General features: G+C 41.5%; 1 protein-coding gene across 1 annotated transcript in view; it reads right to left on the reverse strand.

The window, feature by feature from the left end:
• The window catches only part of KDM7A (lysine demethylase 7A), a 101,518-nt gene that overhangs the window by 15,300 nt on the left and 71,691 nt on the right, over positions 1 to 14,527 (reverse strand). The window contains exons 11-15 of the mRNA XM_034779258.1: positions 13,970 to 14,059; positions 12,601 to 12,804; positions 10,240 to 10,364; positions 9,385 to 9,545; positions 6,509 to 6,606 (exon numbers count right to left, since the gene is read on the reverse strand). Of these exons, the coding sequence (XP_034635149.1) occupies positions 6,509 to 6,606; positions 9,385 to 9,545; positions 10,240 to 10,364; positions 12,601 to 12,804; positions 13,970 to 14,059 (678 nt within the window). The remainder of the gene's footprint in view (positions 1 to 6,508; positions 6,607 to 9,384; positions 9,546 to 10,239; positions 10,365 to 12,600; positions 12,805 to 13,969; positions 14,060 to 14,527) is intronic.

The raw sequence follows: 14,527 nt of genomic DNA on the forward strand, positions 1-14,527 counted from the left end.
GTTACTGTGGGAGGGAATTTAAATTTTTTGAAATTCTGAAGTATTTACATGAACACTTTTTTGGTACTATAAAACTTTAGGCTCTAATTTCAAATCTGTGAAAAGGCAAATGATGAGATTTTAGATGCCACCTCTTTCTCAAAACATAACTGGGATTATAATTTAGGTCTCTGTTCCATGCCTTTCAGCAGCTTTTTATTATTAAATATATGTATTACTGTAGTACCTCAGAACCCCAGCCGTGGACTAAGATCCCATTGTTCTAGGCATTGTACAAAGAACAAACACACAGTCCTTTCAATATCAGCTTCATTTACAAGAGAAGTCTGTTAATCTTTGCCTCCCAAAAAGTGACAGATCAGCGATTATGCTGTAACAACTGAAAGGCCAACAACTAACTTTAACAAGAGGAAGTTACTTGCCTTATGCAGTAACGATTGCTCTTTGAGATGTCTCTCTCTGAGTGCTCCACTGTAGGTGTGCTTGTGTCCCTGCACTGCTGATCAGAGAACTTTGATAGTGTCCATTCAGCTCACACATGCTCTGTTCCCTCCTCGTGCCCTTCCCCCCCCGCACGAGGCTAACCAGTGCATGCTGGCAAACCCCACTCGGTTCCTTCCCTCCCGCAGAGTCCTTAACAAGAACTCCAAAGTAGAGGGGAGACTGGCCACTAGCAAGTTTCGTACTCCGGGAAGCTGATCAATAAGTTTGCTGTTAAAGCTTGATAGTTTGCAACTCTAAATTGCAATGTGGCAGAGGAATAGGCCTTTCCCCCCACCCCAAAGAGGTCAAAGCGTTTCCAATCTCTATTATAAGTGGTGGATCTCACTTTGTATTGGTGACTCTGGGAGTTTACAGCATCCACACCAATTGAACTGGGGAAGGATGAGAAAAAACAACTCTGTATCCCGAGCCGGGATGTAGTATTTTTTTTATTGGCCCATTTACATGACCGATGCCAGGCGTTTGCCAAATAGTCTTGGCTGGATCCAGAAGGGCCTTGTAGATTGGGAGGACTATTCTAGAGGAGGAGCAGGAGTGCAAGATATCCATCATAAGCTCCTGGATAACTTTTTACCTCTTCTAGAGGTATCTGCAGTGTGTCTGCTACCCTTTTAGCCAAATCCTGAAATAGCCTGAAATCATCAGCTAAGGATGGTGGAGGGGCCATCCCTGCCTTGTCTAGGGAGGAATAGATGTTGGTCCTCGAATCTGCCCTCTGGTTCTTCTATGATCTCCTCCAGATGTTCGGTGGTTCTGAATGTCATGGTTGAGGGGGAGAGTCTCAAGGGCTCACAGTGAGTTACACGCTGGATGCCTCGGAGATGTGAAGTCTATTTGCTGCCCATGGATCCCAGTAGGGCCACTAGGGCAGTGTGATAGTGCCTGGTGGTGGTGCCCATGGCTGGCCATATCATGGTGGCTGAGGAGCAGGAGGAGGAGAATACTGGGGAGCCCCAGGTTGATATCGGGCACCATAAGGAGAGCATAAGGAGTGGTCAGAGACGACCTCCTCCAGCTCAGTATCTGAGTCACCACTAGAGAGTAGAGAGGTGCATGACACACTGTCGGTGAAGATTCCCATGTCTGGAGAAGACTCTGTACTGGAGCCCCAGCACCGATCAAGGGAGACTCTAGTATATCGGATACCGTGAGTTCTTGAGTGCCAGAACCCTTGTGGTGCTGACCAAACCAGTGCCAATGGCAATTGTTGGTGAGTTGGTCTGGAGGGAACAGGGGATTTTGGCCATGTCGAGTGCTCTGAGGCTAGGTGGCTCACTGTTGACAGTGCCAATGGTGCTGCTCGTACTGGCAGCATCTTCTTAGTGGTGGATGGTCTCTGTCTTTGTCCTTATCTACCGGACCGTTGGCTCAGTGCCTATGCCCATCAGGCCTTTAGACGCATCAACAGTACCTGTCGCTTCTGACCCTCGTGAGCTATGGGTACCGTGTTTGGACTGTCTCGGTGCCGACGATATTGAGCATGACAGCAATCTTTTTTGGCTGGCTCGGGGCTCTCTTTTTACAAGTCTTACGTGAGGGGTCTGCAGCTGTTTTCTTTGACCCATAGTCCCTAAATATCCAGTGCTATGGGGAAGATTTGTGCCATCTGGGTGACTCCTGGCACGGGTCCAGCGGAGGCTGAAGACCTGCCTCCATCAGGATAAGTTTTTGTCTCAGCTCCCTGTCCTTCCGAGACCTGGGCTTGACTTGCTGGCAGAGAACACACTTCTGAGAAATGTGTTCTTCCCTGAAGCAATGGATACAGTGAGAATGTTTAGCTGCTAGAGGGACGGCTTCTTTACACAAGAGGCACTTATTGAAACCAAGTGAGCTAGGCATATCCTGCGCTGGAGGAAAAAGGGCCCTAGACAAAGGGGAACTAAAAGTTTTTTTCTTTTGGGGGGAAGGAGGGAGGAGAGAAAATAAAGAAAATCTACAACTAAGGGGATTAACTAGCTATTGAAATGCTGAAGGAAAAAGAAAATGATCCTCAAACGGACCGCTAATGGCTCCGTCTCTAGCCAGCGGCGGTTGAGAAGAAACTGAGGGGGCTCTCCTGTGCGCGCTGGTTAGCCCTTTGGTGGGGCATGAGGAGGGGACGGTGCACGTGCAGGCCGAACGGACACTGCTATCTAAGTTTTCTAATCAACAACGCAGGGACACAAGCACACCTACAGTGGAGCACCCATTTCTTCTTTGAAGAAGAAAGCTGTTACATTCTTTGATGGCAACTGAAATACTTCACCCTGGATATAGCCCCCCCATAAACACAGATTTAAACTAGGGCTGTCAAGCGATTAAAAAAATTAATCGCGATTAATCGCACTGTTAAACAATAGAATACCATTTATTTATCTATTTTTGGATGTTTTCTACATTTTCAAATATATTGATTTCAATTACAATACAGAATACAAACTGTACAGTGTTCATTTTATATTTATTTTTGAACACAAGTATTTGCACTATAAACAATATTTTTCAATTCACCTAGTACAAGTACAGTAATGCAATCTCTATCATGAAAGTTGAACTTACAAATGTAGAATTATGTACAAAAAAACTGCATTCCAAAAATAAAATGTAAAATTTTAGAGCCTGCAAGTCCACTCAGTCTTACTTCTTGTTCAGCCAATCACTCAGACAAACAAGTTTGTTTACATTTGCAGGAGATAATGCTGCCCACTTCTTGTTTACAATGTCACCGGAAAGTGAGAACAGGCGTTCTCCTGGCACTGATGTAGCCAGCGTCGCAAGATATTGATGTGCCTGATGTGCTAAAGATTCATATGTCCCTTCATGCTTCAACCACCATTCCAGGGGACATGCCTCCATGCTGCTCACGAATTCTGCTTGATAACAATCCAAAGCAGTGCGGACTGATGTATGTTTCATTTTCATTATTTGAGTCAGTTGCCACCAGCAGAAGGTTGATTTTCTTTTTTGGTGGTTTGGGTTCTGTTGTTTCTGAATCAGAGTGTTGCTCTTTAAGACTTCTAAAAACATGCTCCACACCTTGTCCCTCTCATATTTTGGAAGGCACTTCAGATTCTTGAACCTTGGGTTGAGTGTTGTAGCTATCAGGGGCAGCTCCAGGCACCAGCACACCAAGTGCGTGCGTGGGGCGGCAAGCCGCAGGGGGTGGCCTGCCGGTCGCTGTGAGGGCAGCAGTCAGGCTGCCTTCAGCGGCATGCCAGTAGGAGGTCTGTTGGTCCCATAGTTTCGGCGGCAATTCTGCAGCGGGTACGCCGAAGGCACGGGACTGGCGGACCTCCCGCAGGCATGCCGCCGAAAGCTGCCTCACTGCTATGCTTGGGGCGGCAAAATACATAGAGCCGCCCCGGTAGCTATCTTTAGAACTCTCACATTGGTACTTCCTTTGTGTTTTGTCAAATCTTCAGTGAAAGTGTTCTTAAAATGAACATGCGCTGGGTTATTATCCGAGACTACTATAACATGAAATATGCAGAATGTAGATAAAACAGAGCAGGGGACATACAATTCTCCCCCAAGGAGTTCAGTCACCAATTTAATTAACGCATTATTTTTTTAAATGAGTGTAATCAGCATGGAAGTACGTCCTCGGAAATGGTGGCCAAAGCATGAAGGGGCATACGAATGTTTAGCATATCTGGCACGTAAATATCTTGCAATGCCATGCAAATGTCTGTTATCACTTTCTGGTGACACCATAAATAAGAAGAGGGCAGCATTAACTCCCGTAAATGTAAACAAACTTGTTTGTCTTAGTGTTGGCTGAACAAGAAATAGGACTGAGTGGACTTGTAGGCGCTGAAGTTTTATACTATTTTGTTTTTGAGTGCAGTTATGTAACCAAAAAAAAAAAAAAGGTCTACATTTGAAAGTTGCACTTTCACGACAAAGAGATTGCACTACAGTATTTGTATGAGATTAACTGAAAAATACTATTTCTTTTATCATTTTTACAGTGCAAATATTTGTAATAAAAATAATATACGCTTATTTCAATTACCACACAGAATACAATATATATGAAAATGAAGAAAAACATCCAAAATATTTAATAAATTTCAATTGGTATTCTATTGTTTAACAGTGCAATTAAAACTGCAATTACTCGTAATTATTTTTTTTAGATAATCGTGTGAGTTAACTGCGATTAATGGACAGCTCTAATTTAAACATGCCAAAAACACTATTATATGTTGTAAATGAAGAGAAAAGAAAAAAAATATAGGTGGAGCTAAAAGCATCATCAACATCAATGCAAAAATAATTCAATAATGGCTACATATATCCAAGGGGAAACCACATTGCTACGTAATGCTACTGATTCTACAGCTGAAAAAATAACCAATAAAATACTGAGTTGAATTGCTGCAGATGCCATCCATGAATGCAAACAGAAGCATGACAAGAAGGTCTCTACCCCCTACTCAGACAATGTAAGTGAGATAAAGATGACAGAACTTCTGAAGGTCATAAGTATTCAGTACACAACTTAACCTTCATTGAAAAAGTAGTAACACTGAACAGTCCAAAAGCACATTACTGAAATTCAAAAATTCTTCTGTAATTCTAAATCGTTTCATGCTTGCCTGACTGCAAAAGGAGGACTGAGGCCGCAGCTTCCCAGTGACTCCTGGCAGAACTTTCACAATGACTGCCTTGCTATATCTGCATCTACTATTTACGTATGTTTGGACTTGTGCTGAGCACAAGCAAAACTTATCAAAACAACATGTGTATTACAGAAGAGTCTCTACAGAGGAGCACTATGCTTACAAAAGCAATTGAGGGCATGAGAGTAGGTACTTTCCCCACCTGTTTTAAAAAAAGTGTAGAGTCAAAACTCATATCCCCATTCTTGAGCTTTGGCTTTATCATCAAAGAAATCAAAGCAGCTAAACTTAAGCCTTTTCTACAGGCTTAGCTTGTTCTGCACTTCCTTCCTCAGGACTGCTCAGAACATATTCCAGATCCTCCCTACAGTCACCTCCATCTCCTTTTTTAGGGTTACCATACGTCCGGTTTTTCCCGGACATGTCCGGCTTTTCGGCAATCAAACCCCCATCCGGGGGGAATTGCCAAAAAGCCAAACATGTCCGGGAAAATGCCGGCCAGGCACTTCCCCTCCCGCGGCTGCTCTGCTCCTCCCCTGACTCTTCGGCTCTGTTTAAGAGCCGAGCTGCCCGAGCGCTACGGGCTTTGGGCAGCCCCCATGCCTCCGGACCCTGCGCCGCCGGAGTCCGGGAGGGGAAGTGACCAGCCGGGGGCGCAGGGTCCGGAGGCATAGGGGCTGCCTGAAGCCCAAGCGCTACCGGCTTCACGGTTTGCCAGGCAGCCTCCAGACCCTGCGCCCCCAGCTGGGCGCTTCCCCTCCCGGGCTCCAGCTGCGCTGGGGAAGCGCCGGCCGGGGGCGCAGGGTCCGGGGGCTGCCTGGCAAACTGTGAAGCTGGTAGCGCTCGGGCAGCCCTTTTCGCGTGGCTGGGAGGGAGGAGGGGGCAGAGTTAGGGCGGGGCTGGGGCTGGGAAATGGGCGGGGCCAGGACCCCGTGGAGGGTCCTCTTTTTTTATTTGTTAAATATGGTAACCCTACCTTTTTACCAGGATGGGATAACAAGCCACCTGCCCCAAATCACACAACACTTTCCCTGCAAGATCAATATCTGGAATGGGATGTGAAAGAGGCTGTCACATACCTTCCTCACTAGAGCTCATGGCGTATACACTTTGGTTTCCCTATTATCCTACACAATCCCCTTTGTGGTCCAACTCTCAAAGATCTTCACTCAAGAAATCGTGACAGTGACAGTGACACTCCAGTATTGGAGTGAGAGAGAGATTTAGGTACAGGAGCAAATTTGCGATAGTTTTTAGTTTTAGATATTGGCCCAATTTGTGCATGAATGGATTTTTAAAATTGTTTTGTACATATACTCAGAGATTTAAATACATGAATATAAATAAATACTATTTTGATTTTCATTTGACCAACTCCTGTTTCCTTCTCTAGCATTTACCTGGGTAGTGCAATCAGGCTCAGACTCTTCTGAATCAGAAATATCAGAGTACTCTGAGGATCCATTCCTGAGTTCTGATTTCACACTTTCAAAGAACACTGGAAATAAAAGGACAAAATTAGTTCTTAAGTCTATCATATCACATTCGCCTTCAAAAACAATAATCACATGTATTTAGTTTTCAACATCTGGTTTCAAAAGCCCCCGCAAATGTCCAAAAAACAATCTATAAAATCTTATGTTATGCTATTTAGTGAAGCCACTTTCCTTTTAAGAGAGCCCCCTCTCTCTAGATGCCTTTACCCCAAATTACTGATGTGTAGTCTCAATCTGAACTACATCTTAACAGTTTGTGTCTTGGAATTTCCTTGTTGTTTCTAATTAAAAGTTTCATACACTAAAACTAAATAAGAATCTCAAGGAGACTATTGCCATGTGATTTTTTTTAAATGATTTGCAGATATGAACACAGTTTAGGTTAGTCAAGACGAAAGAGGATTTCAGTCTTTACAAAGCTAGGTGAATGGGCAACAAAAATGGCAAATGAATTTTTATGTTGATAATAGTGAAGTAATGCACATGGGGGGTCGGTGGGAAGACATACACCTTATAAGGTTCTAACTATCAACTCAGGAAAGGGACCTGGGTATCACTATAGACAGCTCAATTAAGACTTCTGCTTAATGTGCAACTACCATGAAAAACAGTAAACTAAGTGTTAGGATAAGGAATGTGATGGAGAACAATATGGCAAATTATAATACCATTATATAAAATCTATGGTACAGCCTCATCCAGAATACCGTACATAGTACTAGTAAGCCCATTTCTAAAAGGATATTGAAGAATTAAAGGGGATTCAGAGAAGGATGGCAAGGGAAAGGGGTTGGTACAGCTTTATGGCCTGCATCATGCGGGAGGTCAGACTAGATGATCATAATGGTCCCTTCTGACCTTAAAGTCTATGAGTCTATGAACATTTGGGGCATGGAAAAATTCATATGAAGAGACTCAGACTCTTCAGAAAGGGGATGAAAATAATGAATGGTCTAGAGAAGATAGATCAGGAGCTTCTGTTCTCCCTGTCTCAACACAAGAACAAGGGGACATTTGATAAAATTAAAAAGGTAGCAAATAAAAGGAAATACTTTATCACATAACATGCAGGGCCGACGAGGGGGGGGAAGCTGGTACAAATTACCGGGGCCCGGCTTCCCCCCCCTCGTCAGCCCTGTTTAGCCAGTCCGCCCTTGCTAGGGGGCCCGAAAAAAAAATTTTCACCAGGGCCCGAACCAGCTCTCGGCAGCCCTGACAACATGTACTTGAACTATAGAACGCACTGCCATAGGAAACCATTGAGGCCAAGAAGGGATCAGACGTTTGGGTAACAAAAATATCCAGAATTATCATTGTTAATGCTAGAACAAATTTTAGAATGGATATTAAACCTCATGCTTAAGGGCTTAAGGCAATCTTTAATTACGAGACCCAACGTGGGGGACATATCCTACATTTGCCTACTGTGGGGTTCTTACATCTTCCTTGGAAGCTTTCGGTGCTAGCCACTGTTGGAAATAGGATACTTGACTACATAGATTTCAGGTCTGATCCAGTATGGCAGTTCCTATAAGCAGCCAGAGCACACCAGCCAGTTTTACCACTACTTTGTTTTGCCAGAGCAGTGCAAAGCAGATAGGAGGGAGAAGGAAATTGGGATATACCTTCTGTCTTGCAAATTCTCCATGCCTGTTGCAACTTTCTATATTCCCCTGCACACATCGCAAATTATTCCCTCCCTACCTGTCCTCCACATTCCCCGGCGCAGACCTGCCGCAGTTTCCCCCTCCCTGTTGCACCACTTACAACTTTCATGCGCATACATACATCCACATATACCCTACTTGACCCCTCCCTCCTGCTCTATCCATTGAGTAAATCTGGTGCAATGGATAGCTTTTGAAAACATATTGAAGATATAAAAAGTTAAAAAAAAAAATAACTGAAAATTTATCTGTCAGCAGAAACTGGTGCATAAATCTTCTTCAGAGAAACACACAAAGAACTGTCCTCTTTCAAAATTGCCACCATGGCCCCCTGTGAAAATGAAGCCAATCTGCCCCCAAGGAAGATGATGGCTCCTTATGTTGTCAAGAGGCAGAAGGGAGCATTCTGAAGAACAGGTGAATGGAGATAGTGGCCAATCTTTGCTAAGGACAAACTGTGGCCTTAGCCCCATTGAGAACAATGGAAGATGGCAGCTCTTTTAAAGACGCAGTTTCTTCATGGAATTCTCTGCATGAGGTTATTCTTTAGCTTCTGCATAAAACTTCAGTTATGAAGAATAATAGCAAAAAATTACCATAAGCCTTAAATTCTTCAACTGCAGCCTATGCACAAAATCTCAGTGAGTTTTAACTATAAGGGAAGTTCAAAAAGTCTATTATTCAATTAAGTCAGACACTGCGGGCTACATTTCTTAAAGGACCCATTTTCAAATTAATTTTTACTCAAATTATTTACCAGATTTACTTGAAAATTCTCAGAAAATTTATTCTTTACTCAGAGTAAGTGCTGTAATTTTAGGAAGGATAACCCTGTATTTTTCCATAAGTAACAAAGAGATTGAATTCCTGCTGTAAGTGAAAAGCTCAACTCAAATCTTAAACAATGGAGGCACCAGTTTCTGGTTCATAATTATCTACATACCTACATATCACACACACAGCCAAATGTACCTAAAACAAGAACCATTTGGTGAAAAGCCATATTCCAGTTGGTTGGTACAAAGTTCCACAGACAAGGTTCACAGTAAAAGTGGACTTTGTTCTGGTCATAAAGGATGCGGAATTGTTTAGTTCCAGCAAAAACAAGCTTACTGTTCAGTGGTTTCTGGGCATCTGCAGTCCCTTGTCCGTCCAATCCTGAGCTCTGGTCTTCCATCTTAATAGTCTTTGTCTTTTTTGACCTTGTCCTGTCATCCTCATCCTCACTGTCTGCCGTGTAAAGACTTCGATCTGTAAATGGTCGTCGCTCATCTCTATCTCACAAGAAATTAAAATATTACAAGCATTATTTACTGAATTGTATATTATTTACAGAGTCCTACATAAAATAGTTATTCACATTCTTTATTATTTGCAATATTCTCTTAGAGGCAAGTTTCTCATTCTCACACTGTCTGTCCTTTTCTTCTCCTTTTACCAAACTTTTTCCCACTGCATTCCCTCTGCAGCAACAGCCACATGGTTCTACATTTTACTTCCTTTTTTGTGTATCATAATTGTGTCAGCATGTTTTGGGAAGATTTATTAGTACATTTCATGTTCCTCCTGGAACCTGGACTCTGAACATATTAAATTTGACCCTATGGTATTTCTGATGAGCATTTTTTGTTTATAAAGTATTTACTTTATCCTTCTAACAAATCTGTGGATTTAAAAATATTTACAATTTGAAGTTTAATCAAATAATTGAATTTAATACAACCTAAATGCACATGCAAGATACCTTCTTTTTTCTTTCCCTCCCACCATCCTAGTACTTCTTTGCTTCCCTAGCAGCACAGAGGTGCTACTGGACCCTTCTCCACTCTGCTTTCAGCATGAAGCCTTATGGTAAGTGTGAGGGAAGACACAAGCTACCAGAAGTAGAAGGGAAGAACTCTGTCAAAAATGAGAGTGCGCCAATCCAAAATGACTGGGAACAAGTGATCCATAAGTAACTTTTTATACCTGATGATTCTTCCATTTGAAAGCAGGAGGCGTAGATCATTGTCCTTTGTTCTCCATTCAGGTACTGTAGAAGATGGCTGAAAGGGCTTGTTAAATCTTCCATTCAGTTTAGAGTTTGCTATGTCCTAAAGAATCAAAAGCAGGACAGTTTATTATTTCCTCAAATGACAAGAGTTTACACAAATTTCTTTTCTCTGCAATCCACAGCAGCATTTCTCCCCAAAAGATCATAGTGAATATTTCTGATAGCCAGCAGAGGAAAGCTGAAGCTGGCTATCAATGGCTGAAGTGGCTTGGATAGAACAGGTTTGCATATAAGCAATACAAAATTGCTGGATTTCATTCCCTCACCTTTGGATTTTTTCTGCTTATTGTGACCACCCTCCATTGCTATATGCCAACAAACATCCTTCCAGACAAGTATGTTGAAGACTGCTCCCTCTAGAAGTTATCTTTGTTCTCAAATAATAGGAACAGCAACAGGGTGATGCAAACCAAAGGTTAAGTGGGCAACTGGTATGGCAACTACTACCTAACCCACTGTGACAATCAGGTCCAGACACTCTAAGGGGAGGACAAAAAGGTTTAAAACCCAACAAACTAAACAGTTAAACCAAATGATTATATACTATGCTATTTTACTATAAGAGTTTATCAAGTAAGATCTTTTATGAAAGCTTGTAATGCACTGAACTAAACAGTCATTATGAGCTACGTATACAGATTATGGTTATGAAGGCAGTGGGGGGGGGATAACGTGGAAAATTGAAACTAACTGTGGTGCAACTTCAGCAATACCTCCCATCAGGCAGAGGGGGGCAACCTCCCCAAACAGATGCGCCTGACTTCAAGCCATCATCCAGTCCAGGAAAAAATAATGAGGAACCATCATAGCAAATGAGAACAGCTTAAAACCGAAAAGAAAACCCCAGTCTTCGGAAACTAAGAAAGAAGGAAAATTTCCACATTTTGAATATCTATAGTGACTAAAGGAAAAAACCCTGCAAACTCTTAAAATGGAAGAGGTTTGAACTAAAGAGCATCCAGAACTTGGAGGAATGTCTTTTTGTGGGAGACTGTCCATGAACGCTGGATCCCTCCTGTAGCTAGGATCTATGCTGGGAAACTTTTAAGACATCGGTAACTATTATTAGAAAAAAGATTTTATCGAATATGAAAGCGTAAAGCCTGAACTTGCATCTCTGTTTATTTTCTATGTAACTTGCATGTTTGCTTTCCTTACTATTTCATCTTTGAATCTGCGTTTTTTCTATTAAATAAACTTTTTGTTTGTTTTTACCCCAAGCAGCTCTCTAGTGTGCAATTGGTGTGGAGCATGTATATGCCAAAGTAAGCTAATAACGGGGGGGTGGGAGGGAGGGAGAGGAGGGGGGCTGGCTTCATGCCTTGGGTGTGACACACCAAAGGAGAATGGTCTGAGTATCTGGTAACTAAGAACTTGGGGAAGATGTACTTGGGGAGACCTGGAATTGGAAGGTTGGTGTCACTCAGCAAAGAGTAACTAGGCTGGTGAGAACCACGATGAGACCTTATGTTTAAGGCCATACTTGTGTCAGGGAACTGAACCAGCCCAAAGGCCCCCAAAGTTACACAACAGGGAATGACAGCACCCTTTACTGGTCTGGGTGGACCCCAAAACATCACACCCACTAGCTAGTCTCTGCCAGTGGAAAAATCCCACAATGCCCAGTAACCTGCCCATAAATTGAACTTTCTTCCTAACTCCAAGAATGGCTTATCCTCTGAAACAGGAGTGTTTACATCCCTTTTAGAAAATACACAATTACATTAGTTGAAAAACTATGTCCTCAATATCCATATGAATGGAGAAATATTTTTGAATCCTTCTAGGCTCTTTTTGAATTACATCTTGTGGCAATGAGTTTCACAGGTTAATTATTTTGTATACAAAAATTAAATTTAACTTGTTGCCTTTCAGTTTAATGGAATGACTCTTGATCTTGTATTATGAGAAAACAGCAAATAAGAGCATCCAGTTCACTTTTCTCTATGACATTCACTGTTTTGCATACTTCTAACATACTCTCTCAACCTCTCCTATCTGAACTAAATATTCCCAATATTTTCACTGTTTTAGAAGTAATTTATGCCATTATTATTTTTATCTTCTCAATCTCCTATGTTTTCCTATATCCTTTTTGAGATAGGATGGCCAGATCTCTCACAATAATTTAGGTGAGAGTTACCTAATTTATACAGTGGCATTATATTACATTTTTTATCCAATTTCTTATGCTGTTTTTCTCATCTTAATATATGGCTTAAACTTTTTATACATTCTAGTTTTTGTCTTTTATGTCCATGAAATGTAATACTTGCCTCCTCCCATGGAGACATCTCCAGCCTTTTGAGTACCTCCCTTGTGTGGAGCTCCAGGATATCCAGATTAGAAGGAACTTTGATCGTATGATCTCGCAGTTTCCTCACTTTTCTTCTGGAATGGTGAGGAGAGGTTGCTTCATGTGAGGAAACTGGGCACACACCAAGAATTCCCTGAGTTTTAACTGGTTTGCTGTTCTCCTCCTTTAATTGAAAACAAATATTTCAGAGGGGTCTGTCAGGGACAAGTCCACACATTTAATTAGGGTTTCCCATTCACATAAATGAATAATCAATCATAAAAAGAAACAAAAGTGTAGGTCTTTTTGGGAGGTCCTGTGTTTTCTGATGGATCTGTACAGCATCTAGCAGGAGACCCCTCTCCTAATTAGGGCCTTTAGGTGCTACCACAGTATAATCACCACCACCACCGCATACAATTGTTAGGGCAGTATATTTGTAACAGTGGTAAAAATTTCAGATACCATGATTTTTCTGTGTGCCCCTGATCCAACCCAATCATCCCCGCAGCACTCCCCCTTTAAATAGCATTCCTGTGATTTTATACATCATTTCCTCCTAAATCCGATGACTTTTACTACATTTACTTTTACTGTGATTTTTGACAAAAATTGCTATGACAACTCTGCTGCCTTAACCACTGTTTACAAAAAGGAAGTACAGAGCATATACTCACTACACTCAGCAGACCACTACTCTCCTCAGTTTCCAGCACTGCTCTCATCACAGAACTATGCTCATTGCAAAGACTAGGAATCCTAATCATTGAAGGACTCTTAGTAGTAAAGTGCATAATATGCCCAATACAAAATACAGAGAAGAAAAAATAAAAGAAAAAGAAAAGATGGTGATACACCAGACAAAAGAGCAGAAAATGTTCAAAAGAAAAAGGACAGACAAGGGGAGAAGAAAGGAGACAAAATACTAAGATCTAAGAATCTAAGGGCTCTCAATGTATAATCCTACAACAGCACAAGCTAAAAAAAAAAAAATATTTAAAAACTAGATCTCTTAGAAGTTTTCATTTGCTTTTGAAAAGATTTAAGTTTTCCAATTTTAGAATAAAGATTATCCAACTTAAAAATTGCTATGTTTTTGGTTAATCAGAAATACTGGTAGTCAGTCAACCTCCAAAAATTTTCCACCTGGCCTTCTACTTTCAAAAATAAATGGCAAGGACGATAAATAAGTGACACTGCAGAAAACAATGACCCTAAAGTTGCAACTACCGTCAAGCTATAAGCTCAAAGTGATCAAGTACCCTCTTTTTGTAAATATGACAGTTTTTACAATAATTCAAAGATATAAGAGAAACACAGTGCAGTTCAGTAATGTCTTCTAGTCTTACCTCTACAGAGCGAATCACTTTAGAGAGTTCTTTAATGAGATGCCCAGGCCTAACATTGTCAGGAATTTCAAAGGCATGTTCTGTTACAAGCTGTACGTGAAGAGTGGAAAAAGATAAAATAAATTATACTAAGATAAAAATCAAGTCTATATAGTAGACTACTATAAAGTAGATGAAACTATGAAAAGCCTAGATCCAAAGAAAATCTATTCAAATTAAGCCAGAGTACTTACTAGTAATAGTTAGAGTAGATTGACAGTATGAATGAATATACATGCAGGGGAATCCAGTCAGAACTCTAGAAAGTAGCACTGCATGTTTGGTCTCAAGGATATTTAAGGGAGTGCAACATCAACTATCCCTCAGCTCTTTCCATTTTCTCAGAATCCTTAGCAAAGAATCTAAAGAAGTGGGGACAGGAAGCCACACTGACGATCTATTTAACTGACTACTTCTACTGGAAACAACTTCTCTTTCTCCTTTGAGTATGGTCAGTATGGAACCCTACTTGGGGAGATTCCTAATAGTAACTATGTTAAAAGCAGGTGGGGTCTGAAG

The sequence above is a fragment of the Trachemys scripta genome, chromosome 1 (genome assembly GCF_013100865.1).
Source record: "Trachemys scripta elegans isolate TJP31775 chromosome 1, CAS_Tse_1.0, whole genome shotgun sequence".
NCBI lineage: Eukaryota > Metazoa > Chordata > Testudines > Emydidae > Trachemys > Trachemys scripta.